The sequence below is a fragment of the Scyliorhinus canicula genome, chromosome 5 (assembly GCF_902713615.1).
Source record: "Scyliorhinus canicula chromosome 5, sScyCan1.1, whole genome shotgun sequence".
Taxonomy (NCBI): domain Eukaryota; kingdom Metazoa; phylum Chordata; class Chondrichthyes; order Carcharhiniformes; family Scyliorhinidae; genus Scyliorhinus; species Scyliorhinus canicula.
In genome coordinates, this window is record NC_052150.1 from 216,793,042 (window position 1) to 216,813,203 (window position 20,162).

General features: G+C 46.7%; 1 protein-coding gene across 8 annotated transcripts in view; it reads right to left on the bottom strand.

Annotated features, from left to right (window-relative positions):
• The window catches only part of xylb (xylulokinase homolog (H. influenzae)), a 237,329-nt gene that overhangs the window by 65,110 nt on the left and 152,057 nt on the right, over positions 1-20,162 (bottom strand). The window contains exon 16 of one of the 8 annotated variants that reach the window (XM_038798495.1): positions 18,003-18,339. The exons of the other annotated variants lie outside the window; for them this stretch is intronic. Coding sequence (XP_038654423.1) covers positions 18,338-18,339 — 2 coding nt within the window. The 3' untranslated portion in view covers positions 18,003-18,337. Of the gene's footprint in view, positions 1-18,002; positions 18,340-20,162 lie in introns of those variants that run through there. 8 annotated transcript variants of the gene reach the window in all.

Below are 20,162 nucleotides of genomic sequence, written 5' to 3' on the forward strand. Positions count from 1 at the left end.
ACTGCATTTCAGCAAGCTGAGGATGGTAGAAAAGGGCGAGGTTGGAATTGATTGTCGTGATACCATTGTCAAAAAGACTGGAAGCTCATACATGAAGAATTGCCGCTTTGGTAACGGAGTGGAAGTGTCCCTTCCTCAACATGAGGCAGCACGTTCAGAAAAGGAGTAAAGGAAAAGGAGTGTAAAAATCAGAAAACTGTGTCTGACTTACTGTAAATTGAAGTCTGCGGTGTAATGGTCTGACATAAGTGTTCTCAAAAGAACAGAACAACCGAAGTACGCTATTTAGCCCCACCAGTGCTCCATCACTCAATTAGGCCATGGTTGAGCTGTACTTGTAATCCACTGTAGCTCTGTACTGTCCATTTTTTAAAAATTCAGTCATGGGATATGGCCATCGCAGGCTGGGTCCCTGAAGGCATTTAAGAGTCAACCACATTGTTGTAGGCCAGACCAGGAAAGGACAACAGATTTCCTTCCCTGCAGGTTTTTTTTTTAACAACAATGGCCATCATTGGACTTTTGGTGCATCCCCAGAGCATTATGCTGGGTCTGTGGATTACTAGTCCAGCGACAATCCCACTGCCCACTGCACCACTGCCTGCCCTTGATACCCTGACCAAAGAAGATAGTTGTGGTGAATGTATATTGCTTAATTCACACTGTATAGCATTGTGTCCTTGTGGGCTCTGTCTGTGAGCCGTTGCGCAGCTCTGCCCACAGGGGGAGATGAGGAGCTTGTACATGGCTCCACCCTTGGCTCTGCCCATGGCTCCGCCCATTGCCCCTCCCACTACCGGAAGTATAAAGTGCAGCAGCCTTTTGAGTCTGCCCTCAGTTATTTTGGTCGCAGGCAGGCTCAGTTGTAAGTCTATTAAAGCCACAGTTTACTTCCTCTCGTGTCTCAAGTGAATTGATGGTCACATCAATAGTTTTCTCAATTCAATGTGTTAACAGAGTAACTTCAAGTTATCTGCTGTCATTGGAGCATACCTAGGAAATTCAAAGGTAAATAAAGTTCTGTAGTGTACGTTTATTTTGAAAGCCCAGAACTACTACTGTCCTTGGGATTTTGAAATGGTTGCTGTCTGTTATGTGGAAGTTATGTGCAAATCTTTGGTGTAGTTGCTCTTCCTAAGGTGTGGTGCCTAGGACTGGACACAATACTCCAGTTGAGGTGAACCGCCGTTTTATGCAGGATCATCATAACTTCCTTCTTTACCGTTATGCCCCAATTTGGAAAGCTCACAAATCCCATTTACTTTATTATCCGCATTTTCAACCTACCTTCAATGTTTTGTGCACATATACACCCAGGCCCCTCTGCTCCTGCAGCTCCTTTAGAATGGTGGCCTTTAATTTATATTGGCTCTCTGGCCTGGATTCTCTCCTCCTGTTCACACTGGGCAGGTTCAGCAATGGGAGCGTAAAATATCGCGAGAACTGCAAAGTCACGTATTACGTTGGCGTAAACAGGTGATACGATTGCCACTTCCCTCCATCAGTGACAGGACACGTTTCCCAAAATTCACGTCACAAACATCATTTTAATACATTGCTGTATCATTATCAGGCCCTTCTGAATCATTCCCCGCCATCCAAAAATCAGTTCACAGCGGTGAGATGACAGAATGCCATGAATCACAACTGGTCTCCCAAGGCCTGCACCTGGTGAGCAGGCCTCCCGGTGAGCTCAGGTGAGTGCAGCGCTCAGGGGAGAAAGAGGATCATGCCCCAGCACTGCCCGGGGGGATGCTGGGGGTTCCAGCTTGAACACCTTTGCTCTCTCTGCGCTGGGCGGCCTTGAAAAATGGTGCCCTGATCGTCGGCCGCCTAAGTCGCTGGCGGGGCAGGTGAATAAGGGGCCGCCCTGCCAGCGATGTGTAATGGGACCCGATCTGTCAACCTTGTTTTCAAAGTCCCGGATTATACGGCAGAGCAAGCCGTCACTTTTCCCAACTGCCATTGGCCTTGGCTGATTTCCAGGAAAACCCACCCTCTGTGCTCGTCCCACCAAAATTAATCACTTCACATTTCTCGACATTAAATTTAATCTGCCACTTAACGGCCTATTCCACTAATGTGCCATCTTGAGGTCTATCACTAGTCCAAAGATGTGCGGGTTAGGTGGATTGGCCATGCTAAATTGCCCGTAGTGTCCTAATAAAAGTAAGGTTAAGGGGGGGGTTGTTGGGTTACGGGTATAGGGTGGATACGTGGGTTTGAGTAGGGTGATCATGGCTCGGCACAACATTGAGGGCCGAAGGGCCTGTTCTGTGCTGTACTGTTCTATGTTCTATGTTCTATCTACCTCACAGTTCACTATACTTTCAACTTTTATGTCATAGGGAAGTTTTCAATTTGTACACCCAAGTCCCATAGGCACCTCTCCTACGTCAGTGGTGATGGACTACTCCCGGGGTATATGGCACTTCTGGATTGAGGCTGTAGAGGCTGATTTGTGATTGGCAGTCCCTTCCACAGCGGGAAGAGATGAATTGTGCTGATGTTTTTGTCCTGCCGGCAGATCTCCTTTCAGCAGCAGATGGTTTATTTTGCCCTCTGCTTTTGCTATGCCTTTTCTGACAGGGACCCCGGGGAAACCGCACTGTATGGAGGATATTTAATGCTCTCCCCTGAGGCGACGTTGGAGGCTGGGGCAGCATTTAATTGAGTGGGAGGGGCAGGTGGGGACCCTGTCACCTTCCTGCCTTTGTCCCGATTAAGTCAACCTATGAGAGTCACCTCCCTACTCTTTCTGTCAACACCCCTACTTCGCTCCCGCAACCACCATTCTGCACTCACTCACCTCGATCCCCTGGCAATCCAAGGCCTCTCTATGGGCCCAATGCTAGTAGCTACCTCCATTCCCACAATGGACAGCTCCTGGCCTCTGATTGGCCAGCAGATCTTGGTGTGGCAAGATTTCCACCCTGGGGTTCTTAACCCTAGGGAAGGCTGCTGCTGGCCACTTAACTGCCTGAGAGACACTAAATTCCAGAGGGCATTCACAAAATAGGCGAAGGGAGGCTCTCCAGTATGCGTATATGATATGCTGCATCTTACATTAAACACCATCCTATACAGGGCGGCACGGTGGCTCAGTGGTTAACATTGCTGCCTGGCAGCGTTGGGAACCGGGGTTCGATCCCGGCCCAGGTCACTGACTGAGTTGAGTTTGGACATTCTCCCCATATCTGTGTGGGTCTCACCCCCACAACCCCACAAATGTGCAGGGTATGGGAATTGGCCACGCTAAGTTTCCCCTTAATTGGAAAAAATCATTGGGTACTCTAAATTTATTTTTTAAAATACCATCTTGTACCTTTATATGATACACATGGTAAAGGAAAAAGTCCCATCCATAAAGATGAGTTGGGCGAGTGTTTTTTCCATTTTAAACCCTCCAACCCTGGATGTGGTCGAACGGCCTCGGCATAGAATTTACAGTGCAGAAGGAGGCCATTTGGCCCATCGAGTCTGCACCAGCCCTGGGAAAGAGCACCCTACCTAAGCCCATATCTCCACCCTATCCCCTCACTTCCACCCTATCCCCATAGCCACAATTAACCTTTCTTTTGGACACTAAGGGCATGACCAATCCACATAACCTGCACACCTTTGGACAGTGGGAGGAAACCGGAGCACCCGGAGGAAACCCACGCTGACACAGGGAGAACGTGCAGACTCCGCACAGACAGTGACCCAAGTCGGGAATCGAACTTGGGACCCTGGAGCTGTGAAGCAGCTGTGCGAACCACAGTGCTACTGCGGAATGTGCGAAGCTCGGGACACCTCGCGAGATCTCGTTAGATCTTGCAAGACATTGCAATGTAGATCTCACCCTCACTGGATTGGATCCAGATTTGCCAGTTGAAGTGAGCACTTAGGCCTGTGCCTGGGAGACCTGGCCACCTGCACACCCTGGCAGTGCCATGTCCAGATGGCACTGCTAGGCTGGTAGGGGGACTACTAGGGTGCCCGGCTGGCAGTGCCAAGGTGCTCAGGTGCCACGTTGGCACTGCCAGGGTTTGGGGCTGGGGGTGACCTGCCCTTATAAGGTGGGGTGATGAGAGGCTCAAGGACCCGCTAACAGATAAGTTGGGGGGGGGGTCTGGAGATCGCGGTGGGGAATCTAACGGGCTTTGTGTGTTAGGGAAGATTGGGGTGGTATTTAAATATGGCGCCCTGATCTCTTCCTGCACCACCAAACTTAGTAAGTGCAACCTGTTGGATAGCAGGGTGGTTCACCACACTGCAGGCATTGAGGAACACCCCGCTAAATGTGTCCAAAACGGGACTCTTTTTTTCTTTCAAAAGGGAATTCAATAAAAACTTGAAGGAGAAAAAAATCCTTCAGGAATATGGGGAAAGAGTGAGGGAGTGGGACTAACTGTCTTCAAAAAGGCAATGCAAGCTCCTTGGGCAAAATGGCCTCTTTCTTATTGTGAGATTTTATGATGTCAGACCTCCTACGCAAGAATTTAAACATGTGGGCCACTCACACACATGAGCAGACCATGACTGGCTGGGACTGACAAGTGACAAGTAACATTTATTAACATGGGGGTTGGTTTAGCTCAATTAGCTGGACAGCTGGTTTGTGATGCAGAACTAAGTTTGATTCCCGTACCGGCTGAGGTTATTCATGAAGGCCCCACCTTCTCAACCTTGCCCCTCGTCTGAGGTGTTGTGATCCTCAGGTTAAATCACCGCCAGTCAGCTCTCCCCCCTCAAAAAGAAAGCAGCCTATGGTCATCTGGGACTATGGTGACTTTAACCTTTAACATTCGTGCCACACAATAATAATCATCATCTTCATTATTGTCACAGGTAGGCTGCATTGAAGCTACTGTGAAAATCCCCCAGGCTCTACACTTCGGCGCCTGATCGAGTACACTGAGGGAGAATTCAGAATGTCCACATTACCTAACCGCACGTCTTTCGGGACTTGTGGGAGGAAACCGGAGCATCTGGAGGAAACCCACGTAGTTACGGGCAGGATGCAGCCTCCACAAAGACAGTGAGCCAAGCGAGAATCGAACCTGGGACCCTAGCCCATGAAGCAACAGTGTTAACTACTGTGCCGCCCATAAAGGCTCTGCACAGACAGTGACCCAAGCGAGAATATAACCTGGGACCATGGCCTGTGAAGCAACAGTGCTAACTACTGTGCTATCGTGCAGCCCACCGTGTCAGGCACTGGCCATCTCCAACAAGAGAGAATCTGACCATCTCTCCTTGGCATTACCGGCACACTCATTTTTCTTTTTTTAAATAAATTTAGAGTACCCAATTCTTTTTTTCCAATTAAGGGGCAATTTAGTGTGGCTAATCCACCTACACTGCACATCTTTGGGTTGTGGGGGTGAAATGCACACAAACACATGGAGAATGTGCAAACTCCACACGGACAGTGATTCGGGGCCGGGATCGAACACGGGTCCTCAGCGCCGTGAGACAGCAGTGCTAACCACTGCTCCACCGTGCCGCCCTAGCACACTCATTTTTCTCATTTGACACACACAATGAAGCGGATGAACTAAGCGTGCAAATAGGTGTAAATGGGTATGATATAATCGGATTACGGAAACATGGCTGCAGGGTGACCAGGGATGGGAACTGAATATCCGGGGTATTCAATATTTAGGAGGGCTGCCAAAAAGGAAAAGGCAATAAAGTGGCAGTAATGGTTAAAGAGGAAATTAACACAATAGTGAGGAAGGATATTCGCTCCGACAATGTGGAATCTGTTGGGTAGAGCTGAGAAACACCAGGGAAAAAATATTAGTGGGGGTCAACTGCAGTGGTGATGTTGGGATTTGCTTTAAACAAGAAATTAGAGACGCATGCATTAAGGAACATCTGTAATAATGGGGGATTTTATTCTGCATATAGATTAGGCAAATCAAATTAGCCATGATACTGTAGAAGAGGAATTCCTGGAGTGATACGGGATGGTTTTCTGGCATCGTGGGCAGCACAGTGGCGCAGTACATATATACTACAAACAACAGAGGTCCCAGCATTGATCCCTGCGGAACACCACAAGCTACAGATCTCCGTTCTGAAAAACACCCTTCCACACTCTGTCTTCTATAACCTAGCCAGTTTTGTATCCATCTAGCCAGCCCAACCCGCATCCCATGTAATTTTAGTTTTTGTACCAGTCTGCCATGTGGAACCTTGTCAAACGCCTTATTAAAGTCCATGTAAACTACATCCACAACCCTTTCCTCATCAATTTTCTTTGTCACCTCTTCAAAAAACTCAATCAAATTGGTGAGACATGACCTTCAACGTACAAAACGATGCTGCCTGTCACTAATTAGTCCATTTTCCTTCAAATGTGCATCTATCCTGTCCCTCGGTATCTTTTCCAAAGCTTCCCCACCACTGATGTCAGGTTCACCGGCCTATAATTTCTTGGATTATCCCTGCTTCCCTTCTTAAACAGGGAAACAACGTTGGCTACTGGTATATGGACCACAAATGCAGTCACGAAAGGATAGATAGAAGAGGGAGAAGACACAGTGAAGGCAAGATTTGCACAAGTGGTAAGAGAGAGAATGACAAAATGTAGGCCACCACAAGGAAATAGTGTTATAAACACTCAGAGAGAAAATAAACACGGAGACACAAAATGCAACATGGAAATAATTAAAGCAGGAAAAAACAGCTTTTTGGAAATGGGTGTGAGTTAACGGAAATGAAACAGAGTCTCTCATGTCCAGCGCGTTTAGCTGGGTGTTTCCCGGCACTGGTAGTAACAAGAACGACCCTGCTATTAAATGGGACACTGCTGCATTTCAGGGCCTCAGCAAGGAACCCCCACTGAGGCCGCACTCATCCCCACTTCCTGCACTGCTTGCCAGCGTCGGAAGAGATCAGATGCTATTTGTAAATAGTGCACCGATCACTCGACCCACCCACAGCGCCCGCCAGAACCTCCAAACACCCCAAATCATCTGTAAGGGGACTATCGAGCCTCCTGCACCCCACCTTATAAGTGCAAGGCATTCCCAGGCCCGTTCCCCGGCATGAGCAAAATGCCACCCGCCCACCCTGGCACTGCCAGGGTTCCCAGATGGCACTGACAGATGCCAAGCAGACAGTGCAGGGTGCCCAAATACCATTGACGGTGCACCCTGCGCAGAGCCTGACCACCCAATGGCCTCCAATTATCTGGGAGACCCTCCTAAATGCCGGTATGCCACATTAGTGGAGATCAGCGCTAACCAGCGCTCGCTCGAAGTCTCCAGCGACTGCACATTCAAGTCAGCCTTACTCTCCAGCCGCCCATTGTGGGTGGGACCCAGATCACAACGTCTCACGAGATCCCGTGAGATCTCGTGAGGTGGAGCAACCCGGGAAATCTCACAAAAGCCGCATCCCAAGTCGGGCGTGAAGTGGCTGTTAGTCCTTGTTTTTATTATGCTTCAGGAGGTCAAACGTATCAGTTAATAATACATTTTGGAGTGGAGGTTGTAACGTCCCTATCATTATAAACAATAATACCATGGGATATTTATTTGCGTTATTTTCTCTCAGTTGTTCCATGCCACTGTTCCACCTCTTTCAGTTTTAAGGATCAGACAAAAATCACGCTTAATCACATGTGTCACAAGTGCTTCAGAACGAAGGTCAAAGAGGAGCAATGATTATGTTTGTCCTTTCCCATGGGATGGGCTTTCTCAGCGTTCCAGCTGAGAAGTAATTGAAGTGTTTCTCTCAGAGACAGTGAGTACACCCAAAGTTATGGAAAATCAGTTTCACACATAGAAACATAGAAAATTGAAGCAGGAGGAGGCTGTTCAGCCCTTCGAGCCTGCTCCGCCATTCCATTATGATCATGGCCAATCATTAAATTCAATGCCCTGACCCCGCCTTTCCCCAATATTCCATGATCCCTTTTGCCACAAGAGCTAAATATAATTCCGTCTTGAAATGACACAACATTTTGGCCTCAACTACTTTTTGTGGAGGTAACCCCTTATCCTCAAATTATAACCCCTAGTTCTGGACTGCCCCACCATCGGGAACATTCCTTTTGAATCATGGTAGCACAAGTGGATAGCACTGTGGCTTCACAGCGCCAGAGTCCCAGGTTCGATGCCCCGCTGGGTCACTGTCTCTGTGGAGTTTGCACGTTCTCCCCGTGTCTGCATGGGTTTCCTCCGGGCGCTCCGGTTTCCTCCCACAGTCCAAAGACGTGCATGTTAGGTGGATTGGCCATGATAAATTGCCCTTAGTGTCCAAAAAAAAAGGTTGGGGGGGTTATTGGGTTACAGGGATAGGGTGGAAGTGAGGGCTTAAGTGGGTCGGTGCAGACTCGATGGGCCGAATGGCCTCCTTCTGCACTGTATGTTCTATGCTCGATGAATCTGCCCTGTCTCATCCTGTCAGAATTTTATACGTTTCTATGAGATCTCCTCTCATTCTTCTAAACTCCAATGAATATAATCCTAACCGAGTTAGTTTCTCCTCATATGACAGTCCCGCCATCCCAGTAATCAGCCTGGTAAACCTTTGCTGCACTCCCTCCATAGCAAGAACATCCTTCCTCAGATAAGGACACCAATACTGCACACACTACTCCAGGTGTGGCCTCACTAATGCCCTTTACAATTGCAGTAAATTACAATCACATGTAAGATATGTCACGTATTTTAAATGTAGATTTAAAAGCACATTCAGCAGACCACTGCAATAGTTAGCTCAGTGGGCTAGACAGCTGGCTTGTGATGCAGAACAAGGCCAGCAGCGTGGGTTCAATTCCTGCACCAGCTTACCCGAACAGGCGCCGGAATGTGGCGACTAGTGGCTTTTCACAGTACCTTCATTGCAGTGTTAATGTAAGTCTACTTGTGACAATAAAGATTAGAATTATTATTATTAAACCAATCCATACCCTCAAAACATTTTGGTCGCCATTAACACTGAGTTGGATTTTGGCATCCCTGTGATAGGGAGCTAGGATGGGAGGGGGATGGGAAAATACGAAGAGCCACAGTGGGACAGCTTCCCAGGACATTTTCGGCAGGAGTAGGCTTGGAATAATGTCAGCAGCCCACTCTACAAAGGCAAGCAGCCAATTAAGATAGCTAATTCGGGCATTTTGCCTGGGGTGGAGGAATCCCGCACTGTGTGCAGAAACCAACAATTCAATGGGCAAGGCCCCCCTGTGGCAGGCTGTGGGGGTGGGACCCACGCAGACACGGGGAGAATGTGAAAACTCCACTAGGACAGTGCCCTGGGGTCGGAGTTGAACCCGGGTCCTCAGCGCCGTGAAGCAGCAGTGCTAACCACTGCACCGCCGTGCCGCCCGGCTGATGCTTCATCCTGAGCCGTTTTCTCGGCAGTTTTATTCAGTAGTGGGTTGCCATTGCCTTCCGCACTTAGGGGCAGAGTGAGGAGGCAGCTTCCAATGTCCGCCTCAGTCCAGAACAGGAATCAAACCCACATTTTGTTGCTGTTATCCCGAATCGCATGCTAGCCATCTAGCCAACCGCGTTGTCCGACCACCTACAATAACAAATATTCAGCAAAAACTGGAAGCTATAAAGATGAGCAAGTTTGATCACGCCACCATCTTCTGCCTTTATCAACTCGGTTAACAGGCAAGACAGACATAGGAAATGCAGAAAGCAACACAGCATCAGAGAGGAAAAGTGTCAGCTGTTAAGATTTCTATCATGTCCTGTTCAGTATGTGACTGCGATTCTGTATGAATTTGTTTTGTGGCTTCCTGCGATACAGTTAGTCTGCAACACCATAACTGGATATTTTGACTGTGGCTTGATCCTGACATATGGCACGACATTTCCTACTATTAAAACCCAGCTGGGCATCAGGCATAAATCCATGTGGGACTTCCATTAAACACTTTCTGAATATTGACGTAAATGGCATCCATTAATTAGTTCGCATCCGCAAAAATGGTTATTTCCTTAACTTATTCCAGTAAATTAGTAAATCAAAAGGTTTTACTTTAAAATCCAGGAAGACTACCCCTTGCATCATCAGTGCTCTTGATAGCACGCCTGTAACATTCTTGTATATTTCCCCATACAGATGTAAAGCTAATTAATCTAAAATTGCCAGGCAGTGCTCAATCCTACATTTGAACATTGGGACAACATATGTTGATAATTTAATAATAATAATCCTTATTGTCACAAGTAGGCTTACATTAACACTGCAATGAAGTTACTGTGAAAAGCCCCTAGTCACCACACTCCAGCGCCTGTTCGGGTACACAGAGAGAGAATTCAGAATGTCCAAATTACCTAACAGCACGTCTTTCGGGACTTGTGGGAGGAAACCGGAGCACCCGGAGGAAACCCACGCAGACACGGGGAGAACATGCAGACTCCACACAGGCAGTGACCCAAGCCGGGAGTCGAACCTGGGACCCTGGCACTGTGAAGCAACAGTGCTACCCACTGTGCTACTGTGCCGCCCATAAATCCTCTAGTACTCAGAGCCGCTCCTAAAATATTGATCACAGCTTTGGGTGTTTCCTTCATCGTTTCTTTACGAATTCTGAGTTTTCCACAGCTAGCCCTTGTATCAATCATCTGACTTCTTTCACTTTCCAAAATGTTATTCTGACATCTATTTACAATGTCAATTCTAGATCCAATATGATTGAATTTGGAATTTAACCATTCTTTGAGGACGCTGAAAGTAAAGGAGCTATTTAACTGCCGAAAATATCCTCGCTTGCCTTTAATATGCCATCAACTATGAATGCAGCAAAAAGATCTTCCTGTTTTCTGCAATTTATCCCTTTTACCCTCCATGAAAACCATGTAGGCCTCACTACTTCTTGCATTCCTGCGTTTTTTCAATAAATTTAGAATACCCAATTAATTTTTTCCAATTAAGAGGCAATTTGGCGTGGCCAACCCACCTAGCCTGCACATCTTTGGGTTGTGGGGGTGAAACCCACGCAAACATGGGGCGAGTGTGCAAACTCCACACGGACAGTGGCTCAGAGCCGGGATCGAATCTGGGACCTTGGCGCTGTGAGGCAGCAGTGCTAACCACTCCTGCGTTTTTCTACCTAATATGTCTGAAGTCATCGCTTAAACACGTGGCTATAAGATGGCTTTTATCCTTGTCAATTAAATCATAGAAGGAGGCCATTCAACCCATTGTGTCTACGCTAACCCTTTGAAAATGCGATCAAATCAGTCCCACTATTAAGGGGGTGGCGGGGACGGTGTCGAGGGTGGTTGGATCCAGGGTCAAACCAGGGTGGGGACTCGCGATTTCTGGAGTTGCGGTAGAGCCGGGAGTGCAGGAGGCGAAAGAGGTCGGTGTCCTGGCCTTTGCGTCCCTAGTAGCCCGACGAAGGATTCTGCTACAGTGGAAGGATGCAAGTCCCCCAAGTGTGGAGACCTGGATCAGTGACATGGCGGGATTTATAAAATTGGAAAGGGTCAAATTTACCCAGAGAGGATCAGTACAAGGGTTCTATAAACGATGGCAGCCAAAATGCTGTGTTGTTCATGGAGGTGGGGCGAATGTTTATGATTGTTAATATTATTGTTATTTTTGGTATTTTACTGTGGTGCGTTATTGTTGTATAAATTCAAAATTTTTCAATAAAAATTATTTCAAAAAAAAAAATCAGTCCCACTATTTGTGTTTACCTATATATATAGTTTTCAACTATACATACAATTCACCTTTGAAAGTTGTTATCGATTCTGCTTCCACTGCCCTATCAAGCAGCACATATCAGACCATAACAGCTCACTGCGTTTAAAAAAAAAATCTCATCGCCCCTCTGGTTCTTTTGCTAGATTGTTTCACATGTTTCATTGATGGGTCTGTCAACTAAAAGCCGCTATTCAGCGCTTTACACGCAAACTGCATTTACCAACTATAGTTGCAGTATAAATTGCCTATAGCGCTGAAATCAGCGGCAGGGCAGGGGCAGGGACAGACTGAGAAGGTTTGCAAAATAAAAAACGGCCAAAGTTACAAGGACATTGCTCAGGGCTACTCCAGGGTATGAACGCTGCCATACCACAAGAATGGTAGAACACCACACTGAAAAAAAAATCAGGGACCTTGATGGGTATATATTATTCAGGAATCCTAACTCAAGATCGGATACAATGTGATTAATGTAATTTTGAACGTTTCTTTTGAATAATTTGGGTCACCATCTGCTTTTTAGGTATTAATTGATCATTTTCCTTCTGCGCGTAATTATACAGTTTCTGAGTTGTTGTATTTTTAAACCAAAGGAAATGATGACAGATTTTGCATTGTACAAACAGAGCACACACACTATAGCAATGCTTCTTCATATCAGAACTCCGGCAGCCTTACTCACGGTAAGTCAGAGGCTGTGTTTCATTCCACATAACCTACATTGGGACAAGAAGGCCATTGATCATTGTGACCAAAAATGTAAAGTTGTCTTTTCATTATGGAATGCATTTTAGTGGGTGAATAGCAATCTCAGGCATAATCTTCACAATGCCACGCATAAGGAAAGGATAATTACACAGTGTAACAGAGAATTTAATGTTGGGCTGGCACATGTTAGGTGCTGGTTTAAAAAAGTAAAATTGATATAGAAGGATAAAAAATGGAGAGAAATTCAAATGAAATTAATTAAAAATAAGATCAAATTGCATTTTGAACATAGGACAGGGTAGGACATTTAGATCCTTGAGCCTGTCCTACCACTTAATGAGATCATGGCTGATCTGTGATCTAACTCCATCTGCCTGCATTTGGCCCATATCCCTTTGCTTAACAAAAAACTATCTATCTCAGATTTAAAATTAACTATTCTAGCTTCAACTGCTGTTTGTGGGAGAGAGTTCCAAACCTCTACCAGCCTTTGAGTGAAGATGTTTTTCCTAACATCTCTCCTCAATGGTCTGGCCCTAATATTTACACTACACCCCCCTAGTTTTAGAATCCCCAACCAGTGGAAATAGTTTATATTTATCTGCACTGTCTTTCCCTGTTAATATGTTGAATACTTCGATCAGATCACACCTAATGTGTGTCATCTCTACTCATAATTTAACCCTGTAATCCAGGTATCATTTTTGTAAAACCTACGTTGCAATCCCTCCAAGGCCAAAATATCCTTCCTAAGGTGTGGTGCCCAGAACTGCTCACAGTGACTCCAAGTGAGGTCTAACCAGGGTTTTTATAGCTGCAGCATAAACCTCGTGTCATTATGTTCCAATCCTCCAGATATATAGGCTAGCATTCCATTAGCCTTTTTGGTTATTTCTGCAGTAGTTTGTTGCACTTTGAGGATCTACGCACCTTAGCCCCCAAGTCTCTTTGGACATCCACTGTACCTAACCTCTTTCCATTTAGGGAGTACCCTGATCTATCCTTTTTGGCCCAAAATGGATAACCTCACACTTGCTTATATTAAATTCCATCTGCCACAATTTTGCCCATTCACCTAGCCTGGCAATATCTCCTTGCAATTTTATGCTGTCATCTAGGCTGCCTACAATGCCACCTAACTTTCTATCCTCAGCAATTGTGGATATATGACTTTCTATACCACCATCCAAGACATTAATGAAAAATGTGAATAATTGAGGCCCCAACACAGATCCCTGTGGTACACCACTGGTCCCCTCCTGCCAATTAGAATAATTACCCATTATCTCCACTCTGTCGCCTGCCACTCAATGAATTTTCTAACCATGTCAATAATTTGCCCTCAACTCTGTGGGCTTCCACCTTAGTTAACAGTCTCTTTTGTGAGGCTGGAAGTCCATATAAATAACATCCATAGACATTCTCTGTCCACTACCTTAGTCTCCTCTTCAAAAAATTCAGTAAGATTACTCAGTCATAGGGGCGGTACGATGGAGGGATGGTGCGGTGATGCAGTGGTTAGCACTATTGCCTCACAGCGCCGAGGGCCAAGGTTCGATCCTGCATCTGGATCACTGTCCGTGTGGAGTTTGCACTTTCTCCCCGTATTTGCGTGGGTCTCACCCCCACAACCCAAAAAGATACACAGGTTAGGTGGATTGGCCACACTAAACTGCCCCTTAATTGGAAAGAAAAATAATTGGGTACTCTAAATGAAAGAAAAAGATTAGTCAGGCCTGACGTTCCCTTCACGGATCCATGCTGGCTCTCCCTGACGGAGCAATATTTTTTCGGGTGTTCAGTTACCCAATCCCTGATTCTAGACTCCAGCAAATTCACCACCACTGATGTTAGGTTAAACGCTCTGTAATTCCTTGGTTTCCCTCTTTCAACCTTCTTAAAAAGTGGAATGACGTATGCAATTTTCGAATCCAGAAGGACTATACCTGAATCCAGGGAACTCTGAAAGATTAGAATTGGGGCATATACAATGTGTTCCCTACTTCCTTTAACTCCCTCGGATCAGGTCCTGGGGATTTGTCACTCTGTAGTTCCATTAATTTCCTAGTTACTGATGCTGTACTTACGTTAATTGTATTGAGTCCCTCTCCTCTATTGACTGTTCATTTTTTTTGCGACATCTGGCAAGTTATCCTCCTGTTCAACTATAAATACTGAGGCAAAGTAATTGTTCAACATGTCTGCCATTTCCCAATTAGCATAGTGACTTCACAGCACCAGGGTCCCAGGTTCGATTCCCGGCTTGGGTCACTGTCTGTGCAGAGTCTGCATGTTCTCCCCGTGTTTGCGTGAGTTTCCTCCGGGTGCTCCGGATTCCTCCCACAAGTCCCGAAATACGTGCTGTTAGGTAATTTGGACATTCTGAATTCTCCCTCTATGTACCCGAACAGGCGCCGGAATGTGGCGACTAGGGACTTTTCACAGTCACTTCATTGCAGTGTTAATGTAAGCCTACTTGTGACAATAAAGATTATTATTATCTCCATTTTCAGAACTTATTGGACCTACATGCTCCTGACCATCCACTTACCCTTTATATAGCTATAACATTTCTCCTTATTGATATTGATGTCCCTTGCAAGTTTCCTTTCATAATCCCTTTTAGTAGATATTATGAGCTGCTTTGTGACCCTTTGCTTTAGTTTGTATCTATCCCATTCATCCGGATCTGTGCTGTGTTTTGCATTTCTGGAAACCTCTTCTTTTAGTTTTGTGCTGTACTAAACCTCTAATTGTGCATGACTGTTTTTCTTTTGTGAAGCGAAGTACACCCTTCACAGGGGTATATACGCACTCTGTACCTTGTTAAATTTTTCTTTAAATATTCCCCACTGATCTTCAGTCGTTTGACCCATTAACTGATTTTCCCAGTTTACTGTGCGCAGTCTCCGCCTCATCCCGTTAAGGTCAGCTCTCCCCAAGTCTAAAATTCTAGTATCTGAATTGTGCTTTTCACTTTCAAACACTACACTGAATTCAATCATGTTGTCACAGAATCACAGAATTTACAGCACAGAAGGAGGCCATTAGGCCCATTGAGTCTGCACCGGCCCTTGGAAAGAGCACCCTACCTCCACCCTATCTAACCCCACATCTCCACCCTATCCCCGTAACCCCATCTAACCTTTTTTGGACATTAAGGGCAATTTAGCATAGCCAATCCACCTAACCCTGTACATCTTTGGACTGTGGGAGGAAATCGGAGCACCCGGAGGAAACCCACGCAGATACGGGGAGAACGTGCAGACTCCGCACAGACAGTGACCCAAGCCAGGAATCAAACCTGGGACCCTGGAGCAGTGAAGCTATTGTGCTAACCACTATGCTGCCGTGCTGCCCCATTGGGACAATAATTGTGATAGCTATTTGATAAATATTTGCGCTCAGTTAGGATACTATTTAAATTGGGCTCCTTACTCATATCTAAATCTAATATTGCCTGTCCCCTTATTGCATCCAGAACATATCGCTGCAGGAAACTATGCCGGGCATATTCCAGAACTTCACTACCTTTCTGACAGGTGCTTCTCTGCCACCCCCAATCTATGTGTAATTTAAAATCCCCCTTTAATCCTACTCTGCCTTTGTTACACTGCCTAATTTCTGCATTTATACAATCTGACACCTCAGAACTGCTACCAGTGGGTCAATACACAACATCCATTACAGTTTTAGATCCTTTTTTTGTTCCTCAGTTCCACCCAAATGGTCTCCATTTGATGCTTTCCCCTCAATATATCCTCCCTCACCATTGAGGTGATGGTATTTCTAATCAGTAAGGCTACCCCACCCCCTCTACCATTTTCACTGTCCCTCCTGTAAACATTAAAACCAGGTGTATTTAGTCCCCTGACCATCCTGCAGCCATGTCTCCGGAATAGCCACTACATCAGAATCATTCATTTACATTAGCGCCTGCAGCTCATCTAGTTTATTGCTTACACTCCGTGCAGTAGTATACAGAACTCTGAACTGGGTTACTCCCTCTGACCTGTCCCTCAGCGCTGATGCTTTATTTGCTGGTTTCTTATTTTTCTCTTTTGTCTTAACCAGTATACTTGTACTTTTGCTACTCGCTACAGTTCCAGAAGCTGAGTTCCTGCCTATTTCTTTACCCTTTGCCCTGCTACTTGTTTTTGGAACTGTATTGACTACCCCTGAGGCCTCTTCCCCACCACCAACACCCCCCCCCCCCCCATCCCCCCGGCCCCCTGACCTATTTGCTAGTTTAAAATCCTTGTGACCACCCAGTTTATCCTTTCTGCTAGAGCACTGGTCCCAGAACGGTTCAGGTGGAGACCTTTCCAATATTGGTTCCTTCAGTCCCAATATTAATGCCAGTGCCCCATGAAATCTAACGCTTCTTTCCCGCACCAATCCTTTAGCCACATGTTTACTTCCCCAATTTTCTCATTCTTATCCCAATTTACATGTGGCTTGGGTAATAATCCAGAGGTTTTAACCCTTGAAGACTTATTCTTTAATTTAGTTCCTCGTTCCTGATATTCCCCAAACATATTCCTCTTTCCTAGTCTTGCCTCTGTTGATTGTCCCAACATGGACCACAACAACTGGATCCTCCCCCTCCCTCTCCAATATTCTTTCAAGCCAGTTAGAGATGCCCCTCACCCTGATATCAGGAGGCAACATACCATACGGGACCCTCGGTCTGCTTACAAAGGATGCTATCAGTTCCCCTAATTTTGGAATCTCCCACCACTTGACTTTGTGCTCCTCCCGCTTGAATTGTCTCCTGTACCACAGTCCAGTGGTCGGCCAGCTCATCCTCCTGCAAACCTTTTCCTCATTTACACAGCGAGTAAGTACCTCATACCTGTTTGACAAGGTCAAGAGCTGAGGCTCCTTCATTTCCGAATTCAGGATCCCTCTACCTGCCTCATTTGCAGTCACACTCTGCTGTCCCTGACCACTGACTGAATTTGAGATACTTAATCTACGGGGTGCGACTGCATCCTGAAACAAAGCGTCCAAGTAACTCTCCCCTTCCTTTATGTGCCGCAGTGCCCGAAGCTTTGACTCCAGCTCATCAATTCTGAGCTGAAAATCCTCGAGCTGCAAACGCTTGCTGCAGAAGTGGTCACTACAGCTCGCAATGGGATCTACCAGCTCCAACATCGTGCAGCCACAGCACATCACCTGTCCAGCCATTTTGCATATTTTAGTTACAGCTTTTTATAAAATACAAACATACAGTTTAGGAGCAGGAGTAGGCCATTCAGCCCCTCAAGCCTGCTCTGCCATTTGATACGTTCATGGCTGATCTGATTGTGGTCCCAGGTCCACTTTACTGTCTATCCCCGATACCCTTGGCTCCTTTGTCAATTAATAATCCAACTCAGCCTTGAAAATAATTTATTGATCACAATTAAAAATGGATTAAGAATTGTACAGGGATTTTAAGAGATGTAATGTAAAATGTATGAAATTGAATATAGCGGGCGCAATCGTATATGTTTTCAATGTGCCAAGCTTAGACTGAAATCCAGCCTGTAGCTCTCCAGCTGCACAGACCAGTTTACATTCCAGATCGAAAGACTCTGTTAGTAAATAAAATGAACGGGCAGGATTTACGCCATCACTCTGGCGAGGTGGGGCGCGGCCTGATGGAGACGGCAAGGCCAGCTCTACAGTCAGTTCACTTACTTCAACAGGCTCCACAGAGATCAGGGCGCCACCTTTAAAAGGCACTCCGATCAGCACTAAAGTGGTGCCCGAATGCGGCACCTCCTTTGCACCTCCTTGCCCTGTTGGATGGCCGGCACTTGAGCCTCACCAGCTGGCCCCTTCTCTTTTGGGGCAAGATCTTCTTGTGCAGGATCTTCCCTGGTCTGACCCTGGCGCTCTTGCCACCGTTCATCCGTGGCTGCAGCCGCCAGGAAGATAGCTCGCATTGCTGGCTACAGTCTGAAATCCATGTCTCTGCGGGTGAAGGGGAAGAGACAGAGAATTTCAGCAAGATGAGGATTCCCTTGACCATCCAATACCACCAGGTCACATGGTCCCCTGAGTCGTACTGCTGTGCCACCCTCGACATGTCCCTCCTCTTCGTGATGATGCAGTTCGCACTGCATCCCTGATCACATCAATGACTGGCACCCGTCCTGTAATGTGGGGAGCCTCTATCCTCACCACCTGTCCCTGTCAACAGGGGTACTGGTGGCTGTTGAAACCAGTGTTAGTGGGTGCCAGTGTTAGCTATAGGCTCTGTTGCTCCTGCCCTGTTGCTCCCCGTGGGAGTCTGCTGTGGGTCTCCTCACTGCATAGGCCTTTTGCTCTCCCATCGGAAGGATGGCAACTGGTTGAGTGGTGGAGATTTTCATACTGTGCCGGCATGCGGCTCTAAGCTAACCAGCCTGGTGTGTGGGAAGGTCATACAGATGGGGGTGAGTGAGTGATGCTTGCGTTTGCTGGGACCTTAGCTGCAGAGTGACGTGGAGCCTGTGTTTAACACGCAGGTTGTGACAGGGAGCTGGTCAGGTTTCCTGGCTGGGGGCGGGATGGATGGGATCAGGGGCACAGTGGACAGGCAGGACCTGGAAACAGTCCGTGATTGTCAGGGGTGGGTTAGCTGATGGTGTTACTGGTGAGAGTTTCACTCTGAGAGGGGCTGTGTGGTAGGGAGGGTTCCAGCAGCAACAGTGCCTGTGTCCTTTGTTTGGGGTGAGCTCTACTATTGCCCTGCTTCCTCTGCTGTGGGGTTGCGCTTCTGAGGAGTGTCAGCATGTGGTGGGCCAGCGATTGAGCATGGCCAGGCAGGGATATGAGGGTGCCCAGATGGATGGGCTAGATCAGGCATTGTTAAACTCGGGGGCATGACCTGCGGGTGGGTCACGGAGCCATCCATCGCGGTGCAAATCTGTGCGCAACAGCCGCAGCAGCCGGTTGTTAGTAACGCCGTCTGCAAGCGGCTTTCAAAACGGCCGCAAACATGTAAGAAAAAAGCGGCCACACTGCGCATGCGTGCCAGGTCATTGGCGCGCATGCGCAAAGCTATTTTTTAAAACGGTCACAGCATTTTGTTTTACAAGTTCGGGAGGGGGGGGGTTGTTTATTCATTTATTTTGTTCATTTGATTTTTTTTTCATTCATTTTATTTTATTTTTTTACAAGTTCGGCGGGGGGGCTTATTTGATACAATTTTATCAGAAAAAAATGCAGAACTTTGGACAGATGGGAGACTCCATACTTTCCGACACCGGAAGGCTTCACCTTCATCCAACAGGTTCCATTGTGTACGAGGGCCAAAGGGACCCAAAACCATTTCCTCCATTTTTGTCAGCAGCAAACAGGTAAGAGAAAATGGTGGGTCGCGCAGGTCGGCAGGTGTGGGTCACGAAGGTCGGCCGGGTTGGGTCACGAAGGTCGGCCGGGTTGGGTCCCGAAGGTCAGCCGGGTTGGGTCCCGAAGGTTGGCCGGATGGTAAAAATAGGTCCCCTGAAAAAAAGTTTGAAGAACACTGGGCTAGATGGGTGGCTACAGGACTAGTAGCCCTCGGAGCATTTGTAGGGTTCTGTGAGCAGTCAGCAGTGTCAACAGCCAGGAGCCTGTAAATTGCAGCTAGGGGGTGGGTTTAAATGTCATCACTGTTGTGATCTAGGAAGCATGGCCGTTAATATCCACACAGCAAACTACTGCAAACAGCAATGTGATGATAATAATAATCGCTTATTGTCACGAGTAGGCTTCAATGAAGTTATTGTGAAAAGCCCCTAGTCGCTACATTCCGGCTTCTGTTCGGGGAG